General features: G+C 43.8%; 1 protein-coding gene across 2 annotated transcripts in view; it reads left to right on the forward strand.

Annotated features, from left to right (window-relative positions):
• The first annotated feature begins 808 nt into the window (after positions 1 to 808).
• MTR (5-methyltetrahydrofolate-homocysteine methyltransferase) overlaps positions 809 to 17,458 on the forward strand; it is a 51,500-nt gene continuing 34,850 nt past the window's right edge. The window contains exons 1-8 of one of the 2 annotated variants that reach the window (XM_030499883.1): positions 809 to 894; positions 7,329 to 7,543; positions 10,134 to 10,223; positions 11,033 to 11,102; positions 12,259 to 12,351; positions 12,444 to 12,550; positions 13,728 to 13,787; positions 14,169 to 14,263. In XM_030499883.1, the coding sequence (XP_030355743.1) occupies positions 858 to 894; positions 7,329 to 7,543; positions 10,134 to 10,223; positions 11,033 to 11,102; positions 12,259 to 12,351; positions 12,444 to 12,550; positions 13,728 to 13,787; positions 14,169 to 14,263 (767 nt within the window). In that variant the 5' untranslated portion in view covers positions 809 to 857. The remainder of the gene's footprint in view (positions 895 to 7,328; positions 7,544 to 10,133; positions 10,224 to 11,032; positions 11,103 to 12,258; positions 12,352 to 12,443; positions 12,551 to 13,727; positions 13,788 to 14,168; positions 14,264 to 17,458) is intronic. The other variant, XM_030499884.1, reaches the window with a different exon arrangement.

Consider the following 17,458-nt stretch of genomic DNA (forward strand, 5'->3'; position numbering starts at 1 on the left):
TAGCAGGCAGGTATTTCTTTCTTTGAAAATGCAAATCCTCAGATAATTAGTTGAAACAATGTACCATCAGAAGCGAAACTCTCGCATCAAAATAAGGCTCGTTTTACTTGTTTTGTTCAGCTGTCAAACAAACTGGGCCTTTATTTGCTCAATTATGTTAGTATGAACTTGTTCCAGCTTTACATGCCATCAACACACAATCGCTGGTAAGCCTCATTTCCAGTTTATGCAAGGCGTATTTACATCCGTTTCCTCAAAACACTAAGTTTGTCTTTAACCGCAACAGAAGTGCCGTTGATATTTTAAAGACTTCTCCTCCTAGATGACGGGAGAACACGGCTTTTTAGCCCTGTCTGGCACCAAATCACCACCCAGTAACTACGAGGGCATCTAAAGCTACCGACATTTAACGTTCGGGGGATTAGTTAGAAGGCCAGGCTTTGCCTTCCTCATCCAGCCTCAAGTTTAAGAGCTGCCGTCCTCAGCCTGCAAAAGGAAAGCAAACCACCTCCTAGGGGTAGCTTTCCCGCCCGCTGCTGCGGCTGTCGGCCGAGCGTCAGCGAGTACCGCCGCTCTCCGGCCACGCCCGCCCCGGGGCGGAGGGCTCCGGTCGCCCGCCGGCCGACCCGAGCGCGGCAGTTCCCCGAGCCCCGCAGCCTCCGCCTGAGGCGGCGCGTGTGAGCGCCGGGAGCACACGGAGCGGCGGGAGCACACGGCCCGCCCCGCCGCCCGCTCCCCACAGGCCAACGGCAGCTAACGGCCGCCGCGCTCGGGGCGGAGCTCCCCTGTCAAGGGGGTGACGCGGCGGCGCTGCCGCTCGTGCTTGCCTCGCGCGGCGGCGCTGACGTCCCGGCAGCATGGCGCCCACGGGGGCGGCCGGAGCCGACCCGCCGGGTAACGGGCGCGAGCGCTGGGCGGTGGGTGGAGGTGGTGCGTGTGTGCGCGCGCGCGCGCGTGCGTGCGTGGAGCTGTCGCCGTGCCGTCCTCTCCCTGCTGCAGGCGGCGGCGGGCCGGGTCCCGCCACGTGCTGCTGTTGCGGGAGAGGTGGGCGCTGCCGAACGCCCTGTGAGGGGCCGGCGGGCGCCGCGGTCCCTTCCCTCAGCTGCTGCTGGTCGCCCGCCGCTGGGCACACGCCGGAGCCGCGCCCTGGGGCGGTGCTGGCGCGGCGCCGCCAGGGGTTGGCAGCTTTTGTAAAACCCGCGTGTGGCGGCTCGACGGGCGTGTAAGCGCGTCGCCCCGCGGTGGTGGTGGCGGCGGCGGCGGCGGCGAGTAAGGGCGCTTGTTGCAGGAGCCCCGGCCCCCCCCGGTGCAGAGCCGGTCCCTTGGAGTAGGCTTCGCTCTGCCTGGGAGGGGTGCGAGGACATCAGTTAAGCCGGAAAAATAAAAACTAGCTGCGTGAGCGGCTGCAGCTTGGTGGCAGGGAGCACTGGGTGTGCACCAGTTGCTCCGGGGCTCTGAGCCAAAAACGCTTTTTTGGAGGTTAAACACAAGTCGCTGTAAGAGAAGTAAAATTAGCTGCAAGCTGGCATTGTTGGTGTTTTAAAACGGACAGTTCTGTAGGTGGCTGCTTTCAGTGGTGCTGCTACCTGCAGAGATCTCAAGTACCTCGCTTTTTAATATTTCTGAGGGAATGCCTGTTGCTGAGCCTGTACTTCAGCCCGGGCTCGCATCCCTTGGCTTCTTAAACAGGCCTGCAGCCCTCCTCGGTGCAGAGCTATGTAGGGTGCCGACTCCATAGTCGGCTTCTGTGGTCTGAGGTTTTTCCAGGTTCCTCTGGCAAAGAGGACGTTGACGTGCCCTGCCCTTTCTCCCGTGATATTTGGGGTCAAGCCATGGCTAACAACTGTCCTGGTGCTGCAGAACCAAATGGGTTTGACTGAACTAGGAAAAATGGGAGGGTGTTTCAGCAGCAGCTTGAGAAGTAGTGGGAATTAGAGGAAAGTTCTGCTTGGATGGAAGTAAAAATTATGTGCCAGGTGTGTGTGTATGTTTGTGGAGCCCTTTGAACAGGCAGAAAGCAGCAGATGCTGGTGTGTACATGTGGCAGTGATGCAAAGCGGGCTGTCGGGAAGCTGAATGAAGCACTTCTCCCTAGCCTTTCAGTCAGTGGCAGGGCATGCCACAGCGAGACCATGTTGGTCTGGTGGCCGTTTTGTTTCCCTGTGGCTCCTGCCTGTAATGCATATCAATCTGTTGTGAACAGTTTAATGTCAGGAGATGGACAGTTGTAATTTCAGTGTGCTGCACAGTAATTTTTTGAATGACAGAGAAACTTGTGCTTGGAACTGGTGCAGGAAATGCTGGTTTGCTGAATTAGAATGTACAAATGTGGGGTGGTTGTGTTGACCATTAGGACAGGTCAACCTGGGAAATAGGGGGTTCTGTAAGTGCCTACAGCTCCTTGTAGTTCTTCAATTTGTGTTTTTTCACATTAATGTGACAAATACTATAATACTGCCACAGCTGGGTTGATCCTTTATTAAAAGCTTTGGAAGCAACTTGTAATACTTTATTTCCTTCTAAGTACTTGTATACCAGATTGTTTTATACTAAGAATAAATTTTTAATAGAAGCATATAAATAATCATAGGATAGTTTGGGTTGGAAAGGACCTTAAGATCATCTAGTTCCACCCCCCCTGCCATGGGCAGGGACACCACACACTCAATCATGTGTGCCTCCGGTAGGCAAGACACCTCCCTCGAGACCGGGTCAGGCCGACAGATGGGTGCCTCTGTGCCCTTCAAAGTAGAGTCACCTACTGCTGTGACCCGCTGCTTCTTCCTGGAGGCACCAGTAGTGATCCTCTTCACTGGTGCACCAGCAGGATGTTCATTTGGTGTGCTGTACGTTTCCTCCTTAGCCCACTGCAAAATTGTGAAGCAGTTTGGGTGGGGACATTGGATTTTCGAGGAAGCCCCTTGCTCTCAATTGTCCTCTTCCTCCTTTTTTTGTTACTAGCTCCCAGCTTGCTGGATTAACGCCCTCCTCCTTTCCTGTATCCGCTGTGGTGGACCCTTGTGGCCCTGCACAGTCTGGGCCTGGGGCAAGCGGTCCAGCTCCCTCTATGCTCCCCTGTCATCTTTCAGCTACTGCCAGTGTCCCGCAGCTCAGCCCCTGCTGCAGGAGGACCTCCACCAGGGCGCACCGAGCGCAGCCCTGCCCATTGCGCACCCTCGCCCCCAGAGACCAGCGGAGGCACTTTGTGCACCCCGAGCTCCGCGCCGCAGCCTGCCCTCCCCTCGGCTCTGTCCGATGCCGCCGCTGCCACCGCCGGGGCCGCCGGAGCAGAGCTCCCGGAGCGGGCCCTGCCCTGCGCCGAGCGCTCCCCATCCCGCTCGCACCCCACTCGCGCTGCCGGCGCCAAGGGCCGCGCCCCGCGCTGCTCCCGCGCTCCCCGGGGCGGGTTCTCCCCGCTTGGGCGGTGCCTCCCTCCCGGCGCCGCCCCCGCTGAGCCGCTGCGCGCGGCAGCGGAGCTGCGGCTCCTGGGCAGGGACTGGCGCGGGCTCGGGGCGCCGTCGGGGGCTCTCGGCGCTCAGAGCTGAGGCTGCGGGGCGCGGGGTTTGCCCTCGCTCCGGGCTTGAAGGCTCCCCTATGGAGCTGCTCACCTCGGGAAATGGCCGAGGTTTTTCACCTTTTGAGAATCTTTACAGGCATCAGAAAAATGTGTTTTTAACCAGATTAGCAGCCTTGATGTCTTGTTTTTTGTGGAGAGCATGTGTTTATCCCTTCAGTTCTGCACATCTGGCCTTTATGTGGGTTGGGATGAAGGAACATCATCTTGCATTATCCCCTAAGCTGTTTAGTTGCCAGATTGTGGAAATGTAAGATTGCAGTTGGGCAAAGTTTATAACTGTTCAGAACTGTTAGTGTTAGAATACCTGTAGGGGTGAACAACTGTACCAGAGAGACGCTCTGAGTGCTGACTTACTTGGAAACATCTGCAATATGCAAAAGTTGTCATAGCTGATACAATTTTTCCTTTCCAGACTAGTAATTCCCTTGTTGACATCATCTCAAGCCAGAGTTTTTACCTTGGGGAAGTGAAGTAGGGTATTAGGATTTTTTATTCTGTGTTCCATATCCCACTGACTTTCAAGCCACTGCTGCTGGGTTGCTTTTGTTCTCTCTCGGTGTGGTCTGCTAAACTAGTTCCAGCCTTAGAACACTCTGTGGTAATGTGGTTTATATTTTAAGTTTCTGTATAGTGTAAACCCAAGGTAATTGGTCCTGGGTCCTGTTGTCACTGCCTGTTTCTTACAATTTCTGTTATAGCTATAGAGGCAGTTTTTCTCCTGGACACTTCTGAATAGAAGAGGGAATCCGTTTCCCTAAGTTCACTAGTGATCTTCCTAAAACAAATTTTTCTCAACTTCTGGCTGAGCAGAGGTAGGAGTAGGGTTTGTAAACAAAAGACAAAACAAACAAAGAAAAGACCGGCCTGGTTTTTTCCTGCTTAGGAATTTCTCCAAACATTTTTTCATTTTTTTGATAACAAACTGTTACCCTCTCTGTGCTGGAGAGGGGAATTATGTGAGTTGAATGCTGAATTAAGAAGATGATACTTGTTTAGCAGAGCTGACTGCCAGCCTCCTCCCTGCTTTTCTCCTAAGGGCAGAGTTCAGCACTTTCTAGCATGGCTTTATGAATCGTAAAGGTCTTTTCCAACCTAAGGTCATCAAGCGTAGCTGATCCCCCAGGACTGCCAAGTCCAGCACTAAACCATGTCATTAAGGGCCTCATCTGCACGTTTTTTTAACACTTCCAGGGATGGTGATTCCACCACTTCCTTGGGAAGCCTGTTCAAATACCTGACTACCCTTTCAGTGAAGGAATTTTTCCTAATATCCAATCTAAACCTCCCCTGGAGCAGCTTGGGGCCATTTCCTCTTGTCCTATCACTTGTTACTTGGGAGAAGAGACCAGCCACCTCCTTGCTCTATCCTCCTTTCAGGTAGATGTGTTACCATGACCAAACTGATCCTTTCTGATTTCTGGGATCTTTTTGGACCTGTCTGCAGGCTTTGCTTCCAACTTAAAAATTTCATTGTCAGCGTGCCAGAGCATGAATTCAAGTAGTGCAGGCTCCTGATGGAAGAAGAGTTAAGCGTTACCCATATCAGGGACAGGTAAATTGGGGCTTGAAGCTGTGTCATCCATTTGTAAAGCTTAGAGTCTGTGTACCTCTGGCACTGACGGCCACCTTCATGATTCCCGCCTTATTTCCTGCAGCTTTTTGAGATGATGCTGAAGCAGCACAGATTGTGAAAGCTTCTTCAGAATAAGGGAGCAGACTTGAGGCAGGTATCTGTGCTCCTATGAGCAGAAACCCCTACACAGAAATGACATCTGTTCAGTGGGGAAAGCTGTAGAGAAGGCAAAAGACTATATGCGGTGCAGGATTTAAACCCATCATGTATATCTTTGCTTTCCAGTGTGCATGAGAAGATAGTCTGGAAGCACATAGGTAAAAGGGACAGAAGCCTGTAGAAAGGAAGACTGGTTCTGTGAGAGCTCTGATGGCCCAGCTCAGCTGTCTGGACTGCAACTCTTGTGTCCAGTAGCTGACTCAGGAGGCTGCATTATACCAAAAGCAAGCTCTAATGTGTGTGTGTCATTGGGTTGTATCTCTTGCAAAGCATGTAAGTTATGCTTCATGGAAGTCTGCATTGCAGATGTACTTTCAGATACAGTTTTTTGAGTCTTGCTTCTGAAAGACTTTAGCTCAAGGACTGATTTTATTTTCATGAATATTTTGATGGTTTAATGTAGTAGGTTTAAGCTCTTGTATAAGAAGCTGCTGAGCCTGCCTGTGTGGTGTTAAAACTTTCAATTTGAAAGGAGGGTGGCTTGGTTTTTTGTATTTTAATCTCCATTCAAATGCTACATACTTGTTATAGAGCAAATTTTATTTGGCTTCTCTTATTGCTGAGACTACATCTGATGTAGAGCTCTTTTTCCAGAGTGTTGGTATAAATGTAACCTTGCAATACTTTATTCTTGGCCTCATCTTCTCTCCAGCATAATCATTTTTGGCAGTACTGATGTCAAAAAAGAACTTGCACTGCAAGAACACAGAAGGAAAAAAGTCAAATCGGCTGGCAGTTGCCAGTGATTTTTAAGTACTACTGTGTGTAAGTTATATTGAGATGTGAGGATGTTTTTGTGCTTCAGAAATTACTCATTTTTACAAGTGTTTTGATGATAGTGTCTAATCAAAATGCAAAATGGGTTTACTCAAACTGAGTACGCCCAAGCTGAATGAAGGAGAAAGGTGAAGAGTAACACGTTGTTCATCTACATGGTCGTGAAAGATAAGTGGGGTCCCATTCTTGTAAATTGGGTTTTTGGTAAATAAACCAAAACTGTTTGATGTGTATGTATGTGTGTCTTCATTCTGAAATGATTCCATACACATTCTGAAGAGGAAAAGTAGGATTACTTTTGTTGGTGTTTTGGGGTTTTTGTGGCGTTTTTTTGTTGGTTTTTTTTAATGCCTCAGATTATAGTTTTGACTTTTTGTTTGATATTTGAGGTGGGTTTTGTTTGGGATCTTAAAGCAGTACAACACTGGAACTTCATAATGATAGCTCTGAAATGTCTATAGTTTTCTGTTTCAGTCATTGTTAGATGTACCCTGTCCAGTACCTTATCATTAGCATGTGACTTGCCTGATTTGTTTTCTTCTGACAGAGAAGGAGAACATCTTGCTGTGTTTGTGCAAAATAAAGCAAAGCCCAGTAATTTTCTGTTGGTGTCTCTTGGCATTTGCTCACTTAACAGAAGTACAAAATAATTACTTAATCAGTTGAAGAATTGTTTTTGCTCACTCAGTTTATCTATCCTTATGGTACAGGCAATTAAACTAGTTGGGGGTTTTTTGGTTTGTTTTGGGTTTTTTAATAAAGTTTACTAGTTTCTGGTTTGCATTTGTGTACCACTTACAGTATGGTGTCTGGTACCAAGAGGCAGCTCCGCGTTGCTGTTCAAATGTTGCTGTGGTGGAAATTGTCACATTTTTCAGTGTTGGAGTCTAGTTCATACAGAATGTTTGTTGTATGCTCTTGTGAACTTTTGATACTCTTTTTTTTTTTTGTGCAGGTGACTGTACTTGGGCGAAGGACCAATTGAGTCTAATTCTATTTAGATAGATGCAGCTGTTACCTGAAATCAGGTGATTGAAGCTGTAGGTGAAACCAATTACTGGTTGATTTCAGTAGAGGATTGGTTATTTTATTCAGTTTCTTAAACAGGAAGAGCTCAGGTTGCACAAGTGTATGTATAGGGAATTTCAAAGCTGCTGAAATAATGGATTTATTTTCTTACAGTAGATCTCCAGAAAAGCGTGGAAGATGAAATTGAATCAATTCTGCAAGAGCGGATAATGGTTCTGGATGGAGGCATGGGTACCATGATCCAGCAACATGCCCTGTCAGAAGAGGATTTCCGAGGGCATGAATTTAAAGATCATTCCAAGCCTTTGAAAGGCAATAATGACCTTCTCAGTATAACTCAACCTGATATAATTTGTGACATACACAAGGTAGGTGTTCTGATTTCCGTCTCTTCACAAGGGAAGGAAGGAAAATTGGGCCTGTACACTCCCTTATTCCATGCCACAGGCTGCTGGCTCTCCTGCGTCTTTCGGGGATAGGGAAGAGAATGCTAGGTAACCATGCGAAAAAGAATGAGCAGATTTGACTGTTCTGGTTGTGTGAGCACAGCATTCGTGTCTTGGTTTCTGATGTCTCCCAGGCAGTGTTGTTTTTAAATCCCTTTTTGACTTGTGTCCCTGGTGCATTTCTGTTACTTGCAGATTCTGATTTATTTAATTTTTCTTTCTTTTTCTCCTCCTCAACCAGCACTTGAAATATGTCTAAGTAGGACATATTCTGGAATTCTGGATGCATGTTTCCATAACTGTGTATTAAAGAGCTGTTAAATGTGGCAGCCTGAAACAGGCCTCTCCGCAGTTAATGACTGTCTGGGCTTCCTAATGAGTATATGTGTTTCCATAGTCTCACATTTTCCCTGGAATATTGTGTGGTGTGGCCCAGAGAATAAAAGTCTAGGGTTGATCATTAGGAATTTGCAAACAGATTTTACTATCTTCCTAGCTTCAATTAGACTTTAAAAAGCAACTTCCTAAGTTGTGTATTTTTTGAGTTGCAGCTGTTTATTGGTCTTACTGTAATAATTGGGACTTTTGAATAGCATTGCAACTAGTTGATATCCAGTTGGAACAGAGTCTCGCATCTGTTCTGGGTTTTTCCAATTATGTATTAAAAGATCTGTATTTCATTGACTAGAATCATAATTGGCTTATGTTTGTGAAATTTGGTATGTAGTCTGTATTTTTATATTTTTCCTGTCATTCTTTGGTTTTTAAGAATGATGAGTTAAAAAAAGTAGTCTTTGTCCTATAAAAATTTCATGAGGAAATATTTGTAGATTGAGTTCAGTCCCTAGACTGTCAACTGAACTGTAGTGGTCGTGAATCTTGGAATTTCTAATAGCCTGTGGTTTTAATTGGGTAAGCTGGTTTAACGGTTGAATTTTGTAGGTTTAGCAGAGCAATAGTGATGTGACTTGCAAATGAACGTGTTGAGTCCCCATGCCTGCAGCAACCTTTGAGTCAGGTGCTTCCTGAGCCATGGGAGATGACTTGGCATTTTATAGCTACCAGTGGTTATTTCTTCTGAGAATCGGACAGAACTTGAAATAATAGATTAAAACATTTCTACAAAGTAACTGTAATCCCACTATATGTGTGGTTAATGGTGGGATTTTTTTGTTGTTGTTTGTTTGTTTTGGGGGCTTGTTTGTTTGTTTTGGGTTTTGGTTTGTTTTTCTTTTTTTTTTTTTTTTTTTCCCCTTAATGGCACTTTGACTCATTTCCTTAATGAGTCAGATCTCACAGGTATTAGTAACTTGAAAAGTAAACATCAGTTGTACCTTGTCTGGCAAAGTTGGATTCAGTGGTAAGAGAGGTGATGTATTTTCAAAGGCAAAAATGATCTTCCTGCTTTGAGCATATTATTTCCTTTATGGTGGTAGACAGTAAAGTTGAAGGGCATTTGCTAAAATGATAAATCTGAACTAAACAAAAGCTGGTATGAAGCTGTACACATTTAACATCTTTAGGTGATTTTCAGAAACTTCGTTACTTGCTTATTAGTACACGTAAGACTTTGTGTATTTTCATATACCTATTTGTAGGTGTTTCCATATGTATCTAGGAGGAGTTGAGAGAAAGCATAGTTTGCAGCAAAACATGTTTTAAAGCAATTTAATTCTTTTCTGCTGTTTTTTGGATCAAGACTTTATTTGCCCTGTTGAACCTGCTGAGCTCATCTGTTTCTTGTAGGAAAATCCAGGTGGTTTATTTTTAATGAATTTTTGACTTTCTAGCATTTCAGATCTCTTAATTTTCTTGAATATGCAGGGGTCACCTAAGGTCACCTGATTAAAAAGAGGAGTTGGGGGGGAGGAGGGCAACTGATAGAGGTTATAAAACCGCAGGCTAGAATCTGAAAAAGTATTTCAGCTTGCATTGATTTCAGCTTACTTCAGTGGGAATTAGACAACCAAAATGGAGCAGAAAGCTTAATTGCGTTGTGAATCTGGGCCATTAGTTAAACTTTAAATGTGATCTGCACAAAGCATAATTCCGTTAAGCTTGTAATCTGTCCCAGTATGCTCATGTGCTGTACAGCTTCTTTCAGAGTGTTTAAATTCTCTAATCCTCTATTGTCTAACTGGTGCCTTTTCTGAGTTTGCCCACAGCAGCCCTCGCTCGCTGATGGCATTTGGACTATGTCCGACCATGTCTCTGTGCAGAAATCTAGAATGTGCTCCAGGTGCTGGATCTGCTCGTAGACGTGATTCTATAAATGTCAGTTGTTAACAGAAGGTGTGGCTGACACAAGCACCCCAAAAATTGGTTACATGGAAGACTTCTGTTGCTTTGGCCTTGGTCTTTTTCTGAGTAAGGCCTTCAGAGTTTGATCTGCTTTAAATTAGGAGATGATTTGTGACTTTTTGTCAACTGAATGAGACAAAGTAGTTGTGTTGCTTTCATTCCATATCTCAGATCTGGAGGTATTGGAGGTTTTTTCTTTCATGTCTTGCAGGAATACTTGCTGTCAGGTGCTGACATCATTGAAACAAACACTTTCAGCAGCACCCGAGTTGCACAAGCTGACTATGGCCTTGAACATTTGGTAAGAATGCTAAACTGTTGATACATTAAAATATTAATAAAGATTTCTGTTTTAGTTGCCAAGATTAGCTTAGTCCCAGAGTTTATTGCTCTTATGTTTATTGACTGCATGCTGCCTCTTGAGCCGTGTGATGGGGTTGTAGCTCATTTCCACTGCTCTGGACAATTGTACTTGCTGTGTGTGGTAGTCATAGTGTGCCCCTTGTTAATGAAGGCACAGGCAATAATAATTTGTCCTAGATTTTGTTTGAACATTCACAGAATATTGCAGTTCTGTGGAAGGGGATGTTTTGCTTCAGTCCTTCCAACTTACTAAATGCTACACTTGGTAGCATTTGGTTATTTGTGTGGTTTTTGTGCTGAGTATGTGGAAGTCCTTTCAAGCTTGCATTGTCAGACCGATTCTGTGTTGGTTTGGGAATTTGAGAAATATGTGAAAGAAAATACTTGGAAATACGCTACTTGAATAAAAAGTGAATTGAAAAGTATGCTAATTTTGTCCTCAAAGTCCTGTTCTTCAGCATCTGTTGACTTTGGCAGGATTTAACTGGTGCCTTAGAGAATGGAATGTTATGATAAGCAGCTGTAGGCTGGGGCATACGTGAGATGAAACCTGCCATATAGCTGTTGCTGAGATGCATAGAGCTGTTCCTTTTAAAGCTTTGTAATAGTGCTTACATGTGTTTGTATGACTTAGGGAGCCTTCAGAGCGTACTGTGAGCTACTGAATGGAAGTGTAGTGTTTCTTTGAGGATGGTTTATGCTCTACTGAACTAAAGGTTACTTGGTAATTTTCTGTAATTGTTCTAGGCATATCGGTTAAACAGAGTCTCTGCACAGCTGGCCAGAAAAGCAGCAGATGATGTAACTGCTCAGACAGGTAAGCAATAATGATTTTAATTTTTTATTCTTCTGTGGTTTCGACTTTTGTGGTCTTGTTACAATCTTTGAAAAGTTGCTAACTAGAGGGTGGCTTGATGGTTTACTTCACAGGGACACACAGACATTCACACTCTTCAATTTAGGCACAGGAGCAGTTTTATATCTCTGTTCACAGAGCACTAACTTGAGCATGTTTGCAGGTTCTGGTCCTTTACTGTGTTCTGCAGGATGGCTGTCCTGTGACTGCCTGTTTTAGACTGCAGGCAACACATATATTCCAGATGTGTGTTATAAGTTGCTTGGGTTTGTATGGCACAAGTCTTTGTATTTCAGAGATAGGATAGCTGATTGTAGATAAATGTGGTTTACCAGTTAACTCCTAATGGTTTTACTTTATCCAGCAACTACTGGACTGTGCTTAGTATGTGACTGTCATCTGTAAATGTGCAGTCTTTTTATCTTCAAGGCTTTATGTGAGAGGGTTATAGCTCATTCACACTGCTGTAGACAGTGCTGTCTTTTCAAAGACAAGTAATTTCCTCTTGTATTCTAGCATCAAACTGTATTTCAAGCTAACAGCGCTGCTGCTCCTGTCCAGATAACACCTTACTGATGTGATTCATAGTATCATAGCCAATAAGTGTTCATAGGCAATATGATTTGATTTGCCAAATCAAAAAGATTTGAAATATGCTTTTAAAAAAGTGGGTTTTATGAACACATGCCAAAATATTCAAATCAGGTTATCTAGTGAAAAATGCCAGGACGGTTCTATGCTGTGTATTTACATTAATTGAATGAAGCTTCCTGTGTCAGATACAAGTGATACTTAAAAGAAAAATTAATTGAGCCAATTGCCTTTTTTGTAGATGTTCTTCTGTCTGGTGTGTATCACTGAACATCTTGTTGAATAGGACTAAAACAAAAGTCAGCTGTGCTGGGTAATCTTGTGTGGATCAAACTCTTGATTTGAGACAGGAGTTTTGTGGTTTATAGTTCTTCATCTCTGAATGATATGCATGTCTTGGTGTCTTTGGAGGGTTTTTACATTGACATGACTGTCATTGTAAAACCAGAGGTAAATTGTTTTGCTGATTTTCCCCCCCCCCCCCTTTTTTATTTAATCTTTCCCCTCTCCCCCTGTCTTGGTTTAGGAATTAGGAGATACGTTGCTGGAGCCATGGGTCCAACAAACAGGACACTCTCTGTGTCACCATCTGTGGAGAGACCAGATTACAGGAACATAAGTAAGTGTTTATAACCATCAAATTATTTAACTTAGATGATGGTCTTTAAAGAGATACCTCCAGATGAAATTAACATCATTCTCGTTTTACAGCTTTTGATGAACTGGTTGAAGCCTATAAGGAACAAGCCAAAGGACTTTTAGATGGAGGAGTTGATATCTTGTTAGTGGAAACCATATTTGATACAGCCAATGCCAAGGTGAGGCTCCTAGGAAAAAAAAAAAACAACATAGTAATGTGTTTTGTGTACTACCTAAGGAAATTCAGCGTAGTGCTTGTAATAGGTATCAGGTACTGCTTACTAAATAAGTGAAAAGACTCTTCAGTTGATAGCAAACAGGGAGAATGTAAGGAGATGGTTTTTAATTAGCTTATTCCAGAGTTTTTGCTTTGTCTTTTAATATGTGCTGTTCGTATCTTTCTGGCTGTCTGTGCTAGTTGTCCTCTTATTCCCAGAAGCTCTAAATGCATCTGATATTTGTGTTTTTCAGCGTAAGCATGTCTGTCCAAAGGGTGCTTGTGAGGCACACTGTAGAGGAAATGTCCAGTGCATCTGATTGCAGGCATGGGAAGGCTTGTGAGACAGCTCTATTAAAATGTGGGGATTTGGGAACTCTGGCACTCTGCCATCAGCTTTGAAAAAGAACAAGTGGAAGTAGAGGGTTAGAAGGCTAAAACAGGAAGATGTTGAAATATTCCATAATTCGTGTGATTTTTGACACCTTCTTTATTAGATAACTGCTTAGTGCAGGTGGTGGTGGTGTTGGGGGCTTAAAACTGTCTTGCAATTTTACGTGGAAGAGTCTAGCTGGATATGCACACAGCATTTCTTGAGACTTTTGCCACAGGCTGATTAACATGTGCAGTTGCATGACTTGTCCATTGCAGATTTAACCAGATCTCATGGAGGTTTGGTTAGTATCCTACGGCTTAACATAGTGCTGAGCTTGTGTTCGCATGCAACTTTCTTACCCTAAGGAGGCAGGAAGTTTCCAGGGCCTTCCAAGGGGTCACTGCAGTCCTTACTGTTAAAATTTGTGGTGGTTAGAATCTTCTGCGAACTGCATATCTAAACAGAATCAAGGGCAGTGAATGTGTACTGAGGATAGCAAATAAAACCGTGTTTGGGGCGGGGGTTGTGCTGCAGATGTGAGGGAAAAGTACATGCTGATGTTACTTAGGTTTCAAACTAGTCTTGGTCTTACTTGGTTGCTTCCTTTCTACTTGTTACCGGAATGTGTTCTGGAATATCTGTTAGAAGCAAGGGTACAACCTCTTGAGTGTAGCAAGTAAGCAAACCCACACAAACAAAAAACCCAAAAAACTGAAGAATTCCCGAAATGTCCATTAATATTTTGCACCTTATTCTTCTATAGGCAGCTCTTTTTGCACTCCAGATGTTGTTTGAGAAAGAGTATGCTCCCCGGCCCATATTTGTAAGTATATATTATTTATTTAATATTTTACATACACTTAGGCTTGATTTGCGAACTAGCTAAGGTGGCAGTTGATTAAGGTGTTTTGAAATTAAGGAAATAAATGTCTTGGAAATGTACTTTTATCACATGATTGTTAAAGGAAAAACACCTGCTGTTCCATTGTGGCAAAAGGAATAACTTGTTTTTAAGGCCAGCCCCGTTCCCTTTCTTTCTCCATGCCTCCCCCCCCCGCCCCCCAAGTTTTTCTGTTTAGGTTGTGCCTCAGCACTTTGAGTGGCACACAGATCCCTTTGCTTTGACTTTTAGCAGTTCAGCTGTTGAAATAATTTTTATTGTTAATTTAATTCCTCTCCTTTCTCTGTGTTCAATGATACTTAGGTTTCTGGAACCATTGTGGATAAGAGCGGCCGTACCCTCTCAGGCCAGACAGGAGAGGCATTTGTCATCAGTGTTTCCCACAATGAGCCCCTTTGGTAAGGAAATTTATCTTTCGCATAGGAAGTTATCTGTAGATTGTGATTCTTGTCTGTTTTACGCCCTTGCTTGCAGCTGAATGGAAGCTATACTAACTGTGATCATATTTAATCGTGTATTGCTAACGTCTTCTGCTATCATAACCTTAGCAGAAATTATGTTTCCAAAGAACACTGAATTTTTAAAACATTGCTCTAAATAATCTGGGCTTTTGTGTTTGCAGCAGCTGCTGAAATAACAATTAGCTCAAAGCATTAAAAAAATAATTCTGAAACTGTAGTTTGCTGTCTCCTACTGCCTCAGATTGTGTGAGGAGCTAATCCCTGGTATGAGCAAGGCTTACACCTCTCTCTTAGAGGGAAGCACTGCCAGCTCAGAATGTTTTAACTTTGCTTCGAAGAACAAATCATAGGATTTCATTCCAGTGTCTTATTTACTGAACTCTTACAAGCATATATATATTCCATGAGTGTTTTTCTCAAGGATGTGCATTGTTGTTTTGATAGCTCCTGATGCCTCCTTTACTTGCACTTCTTTTCTGTTCAGGCAGAAAAGTTGAAACAAGTATGAGATTAAGATCTGTGAAAACACATAATATAGCAGATTTTGGTCACTATGCAAGGTTTTGCATGTTAATTTGACTACTGTTCTCTGTTGCTCTATTCTTCTCAGCTTCTGTGTCCTATTCTAACTCCTCCTTGCCTTCTCTTCCCTCTTTACCATTTCTCCTCTCAGGTTGGTTCTTCACATGAAAACTTACACCAGAAATTGATGGGTTTTTTCCTAGAATATTCTAATTTAAAACATTTAATTCGCTGTTAGCAATGCACACCATGCACATTGTGATGAGCCATGTGATGAGCCATTGTTTGTTTTTACAACAAAATTCCAGCTAAAATGTGCAATCTGTCATCTCAGTGATACAAAAGCAGAAGACTGCATTCACAGCTTTCCTGACTGCCCTTGAGGCTCCACTTTCCCAGACCAGACGGTGCTCCAGAAGTAACATATGGAGCCTCTTGGAACAGGGTGATAGTTGACTCCTTCTCTCAGCATCACAGCCTAGTCATCCATTCTTGGCATGAGTCTGTCTCAGATAATCTTGTTCACAACTCTCTTGCCTCTGAAGAGGAGAGAAGGGCACTGGAACAGAAATCAAGAATTTATTAAACCATATTTTATAAAAGCTAACTTATGGGTCTGAGTGCTTGGGGCCTCTTTCTCATGTCTGCAAAAGCTGCTATACAGCACTGTGGCAGAAGGGTTTTAGTTCTGGGAGCAGATTGCATTTAATGTTTTTTCTCTTGCCGAATTGGTACAGAGTAGCTTTAGGGTTGTGAAAAAGCTGATTAATAGTAGTATCCTAGGAATCATGTTGTACATGCTCATATGTTTCCATTTGGGTTTTGTGTGTCCTGTTTAGTGTGATGTGTTGTGCTTAAGACAGTTTGGTTTGGAGCCCCCACTCTCCCGCTCCCAAAGTGTATGCTTTGTGTCTGGTTGATACAGGTAGTAGCTGAGAAACTCGTGAACTGTGCTTAGTAAGTGCTGAAAGATGTGTGGCAAGATGCTTGCTATAAAAGGTGCTCAAATGTGGCATGAGTTCTCTTCGTGTTATTTGGGATCCTGTGATTGTTTCTTCTGTGGTAGCATTGAGAAGACATACACAGAGTTTAGGGCCCTAATGTGGTGGTTGTTCTGGTCCCAAGGGTGCTCTGCAGCCTTAGCTTTCACAGGAGCTGATGTGTGACTGCTGTGAACAGATGAGCAGGGGAGGGAGGTGATGTTTTAAGATGAGGGTGTGATGGTTATTACGCTAGGGTAGCAGTGGTAGCATACCAACAATCTGTTTGAAGGGTGATAGCTTTTAAGGCATGGTTAATGGTTTGCTTTTCTCAAATGTTTTCTTTCATGATGCTGTTCAGTGCTGTGGAGCGATGATACCAGCCACAGAAGATACTCTTTGTTTCTGAATGAAATGTGCATGTCTGTGTGTAGTTTGTTGTGGCAGTTTTGAAACAGGTAGAGCTTGGGAGTGTTCTGCTTATAGATGTATTTGTCAGCAATCTCTGTATTGGGTAATTGTTCAGGCAGTCTGGAGGGCCAGTACCCAGTAAGTCAAGCGAGAACATCAAGAAGTGCTTGTTTGCTGAGTATGTTGGCTGCTTTTACAGTATCTCTCTAGTAAGGTGAGGTAAGGAAAGTGACAGGTGAGTTTGAACTCAGAACCGGAGGCTGATTGGGTATTAAATATGGAATTGATAGATGAAGCTGCTTAATACAGGAAGGAGCTTAAAAAGAGGGTGTAGGGAGTGTGAGCTGGAAGCTTGTAAATTGAATGACTCAACAGTAGGAAAGACATTGCATTCATCTGCATGTGATAAGGATGTCCTGTTAACCATTCTTACCTTGCTTTGCTTTGAAAATCCTGTGATGAGCCCCACTTTGAAATAAATTCCAGAACCTCATTGCTGTAATTAATTGTGCATTCCCTGTGCATGCTGCTTATATCCAGGAGAACTGTATGAAGGGTTTAAATGTATGTAAATACCAGATAGGGAAATGGGAATTAAAGGGTTCTTTTAAAATTTTTCTGTTTAAATAGAGTGGCCTGTATGGGTGCATTAGAGAAAGCACTTCAAAGGTAGAGCTGGCTGCTTCAAAAACCCAAACATATATGCCTACCCGCTCTTAGAAAAACCCAAACCAACCCACCCCTAAGCTATTGGAAGAAGGGATTTGTGTATTGTTTGGTCTTGGTATGTGACTGTGTGCTGTTCAAGGCCCTGGTTTTGGATGTTGCTGTGAGCCGTCAGATCTTAAGGATTTGTCGTTCTGTGCAGAAGTAATACTGGCTGCAAGCATTTACTGCTACGACTTGTGAAGTTACCAAGCCCCTGCCTACTCCTTGGAAGAAGGAAGAAGGTCAAAAACCATTTAGTGCTTCCAGTCCTGTGCAGGGCTTTGTTGGTTTTGTCCTCTGGGAAACTAAGTGCGCATACATGTAATTTATTAATTTAGCTATCTGTGAGGCAGTACCTCTGTATCTCAATTAGTTGTGAGATATGGCTGTTACCCATTCCTGTTTCAGTGAGTTAGCTTGCCATCTCCTCTGAGACTGCTATTCCAAGAAAGAAGAAAGTTTTTTTACATCTTCCTCTTCCAGCAGCACTGTGAGCACCTTTGGAATTTTG

This window comes from Strigops habroptila, chromosome 10 (assembly GCF_004027225.2).
Source record: "Strigops habroptila isolate Jane chromosome 10, bStrHab1.2.pri, whole genome shotgun sequence".
Lineage (NCBI taxonomy): Eukaryota > Metazoa > Chordata > Aves > Psittaciformes > Psittacidae > Strigops > Strigops habroptila.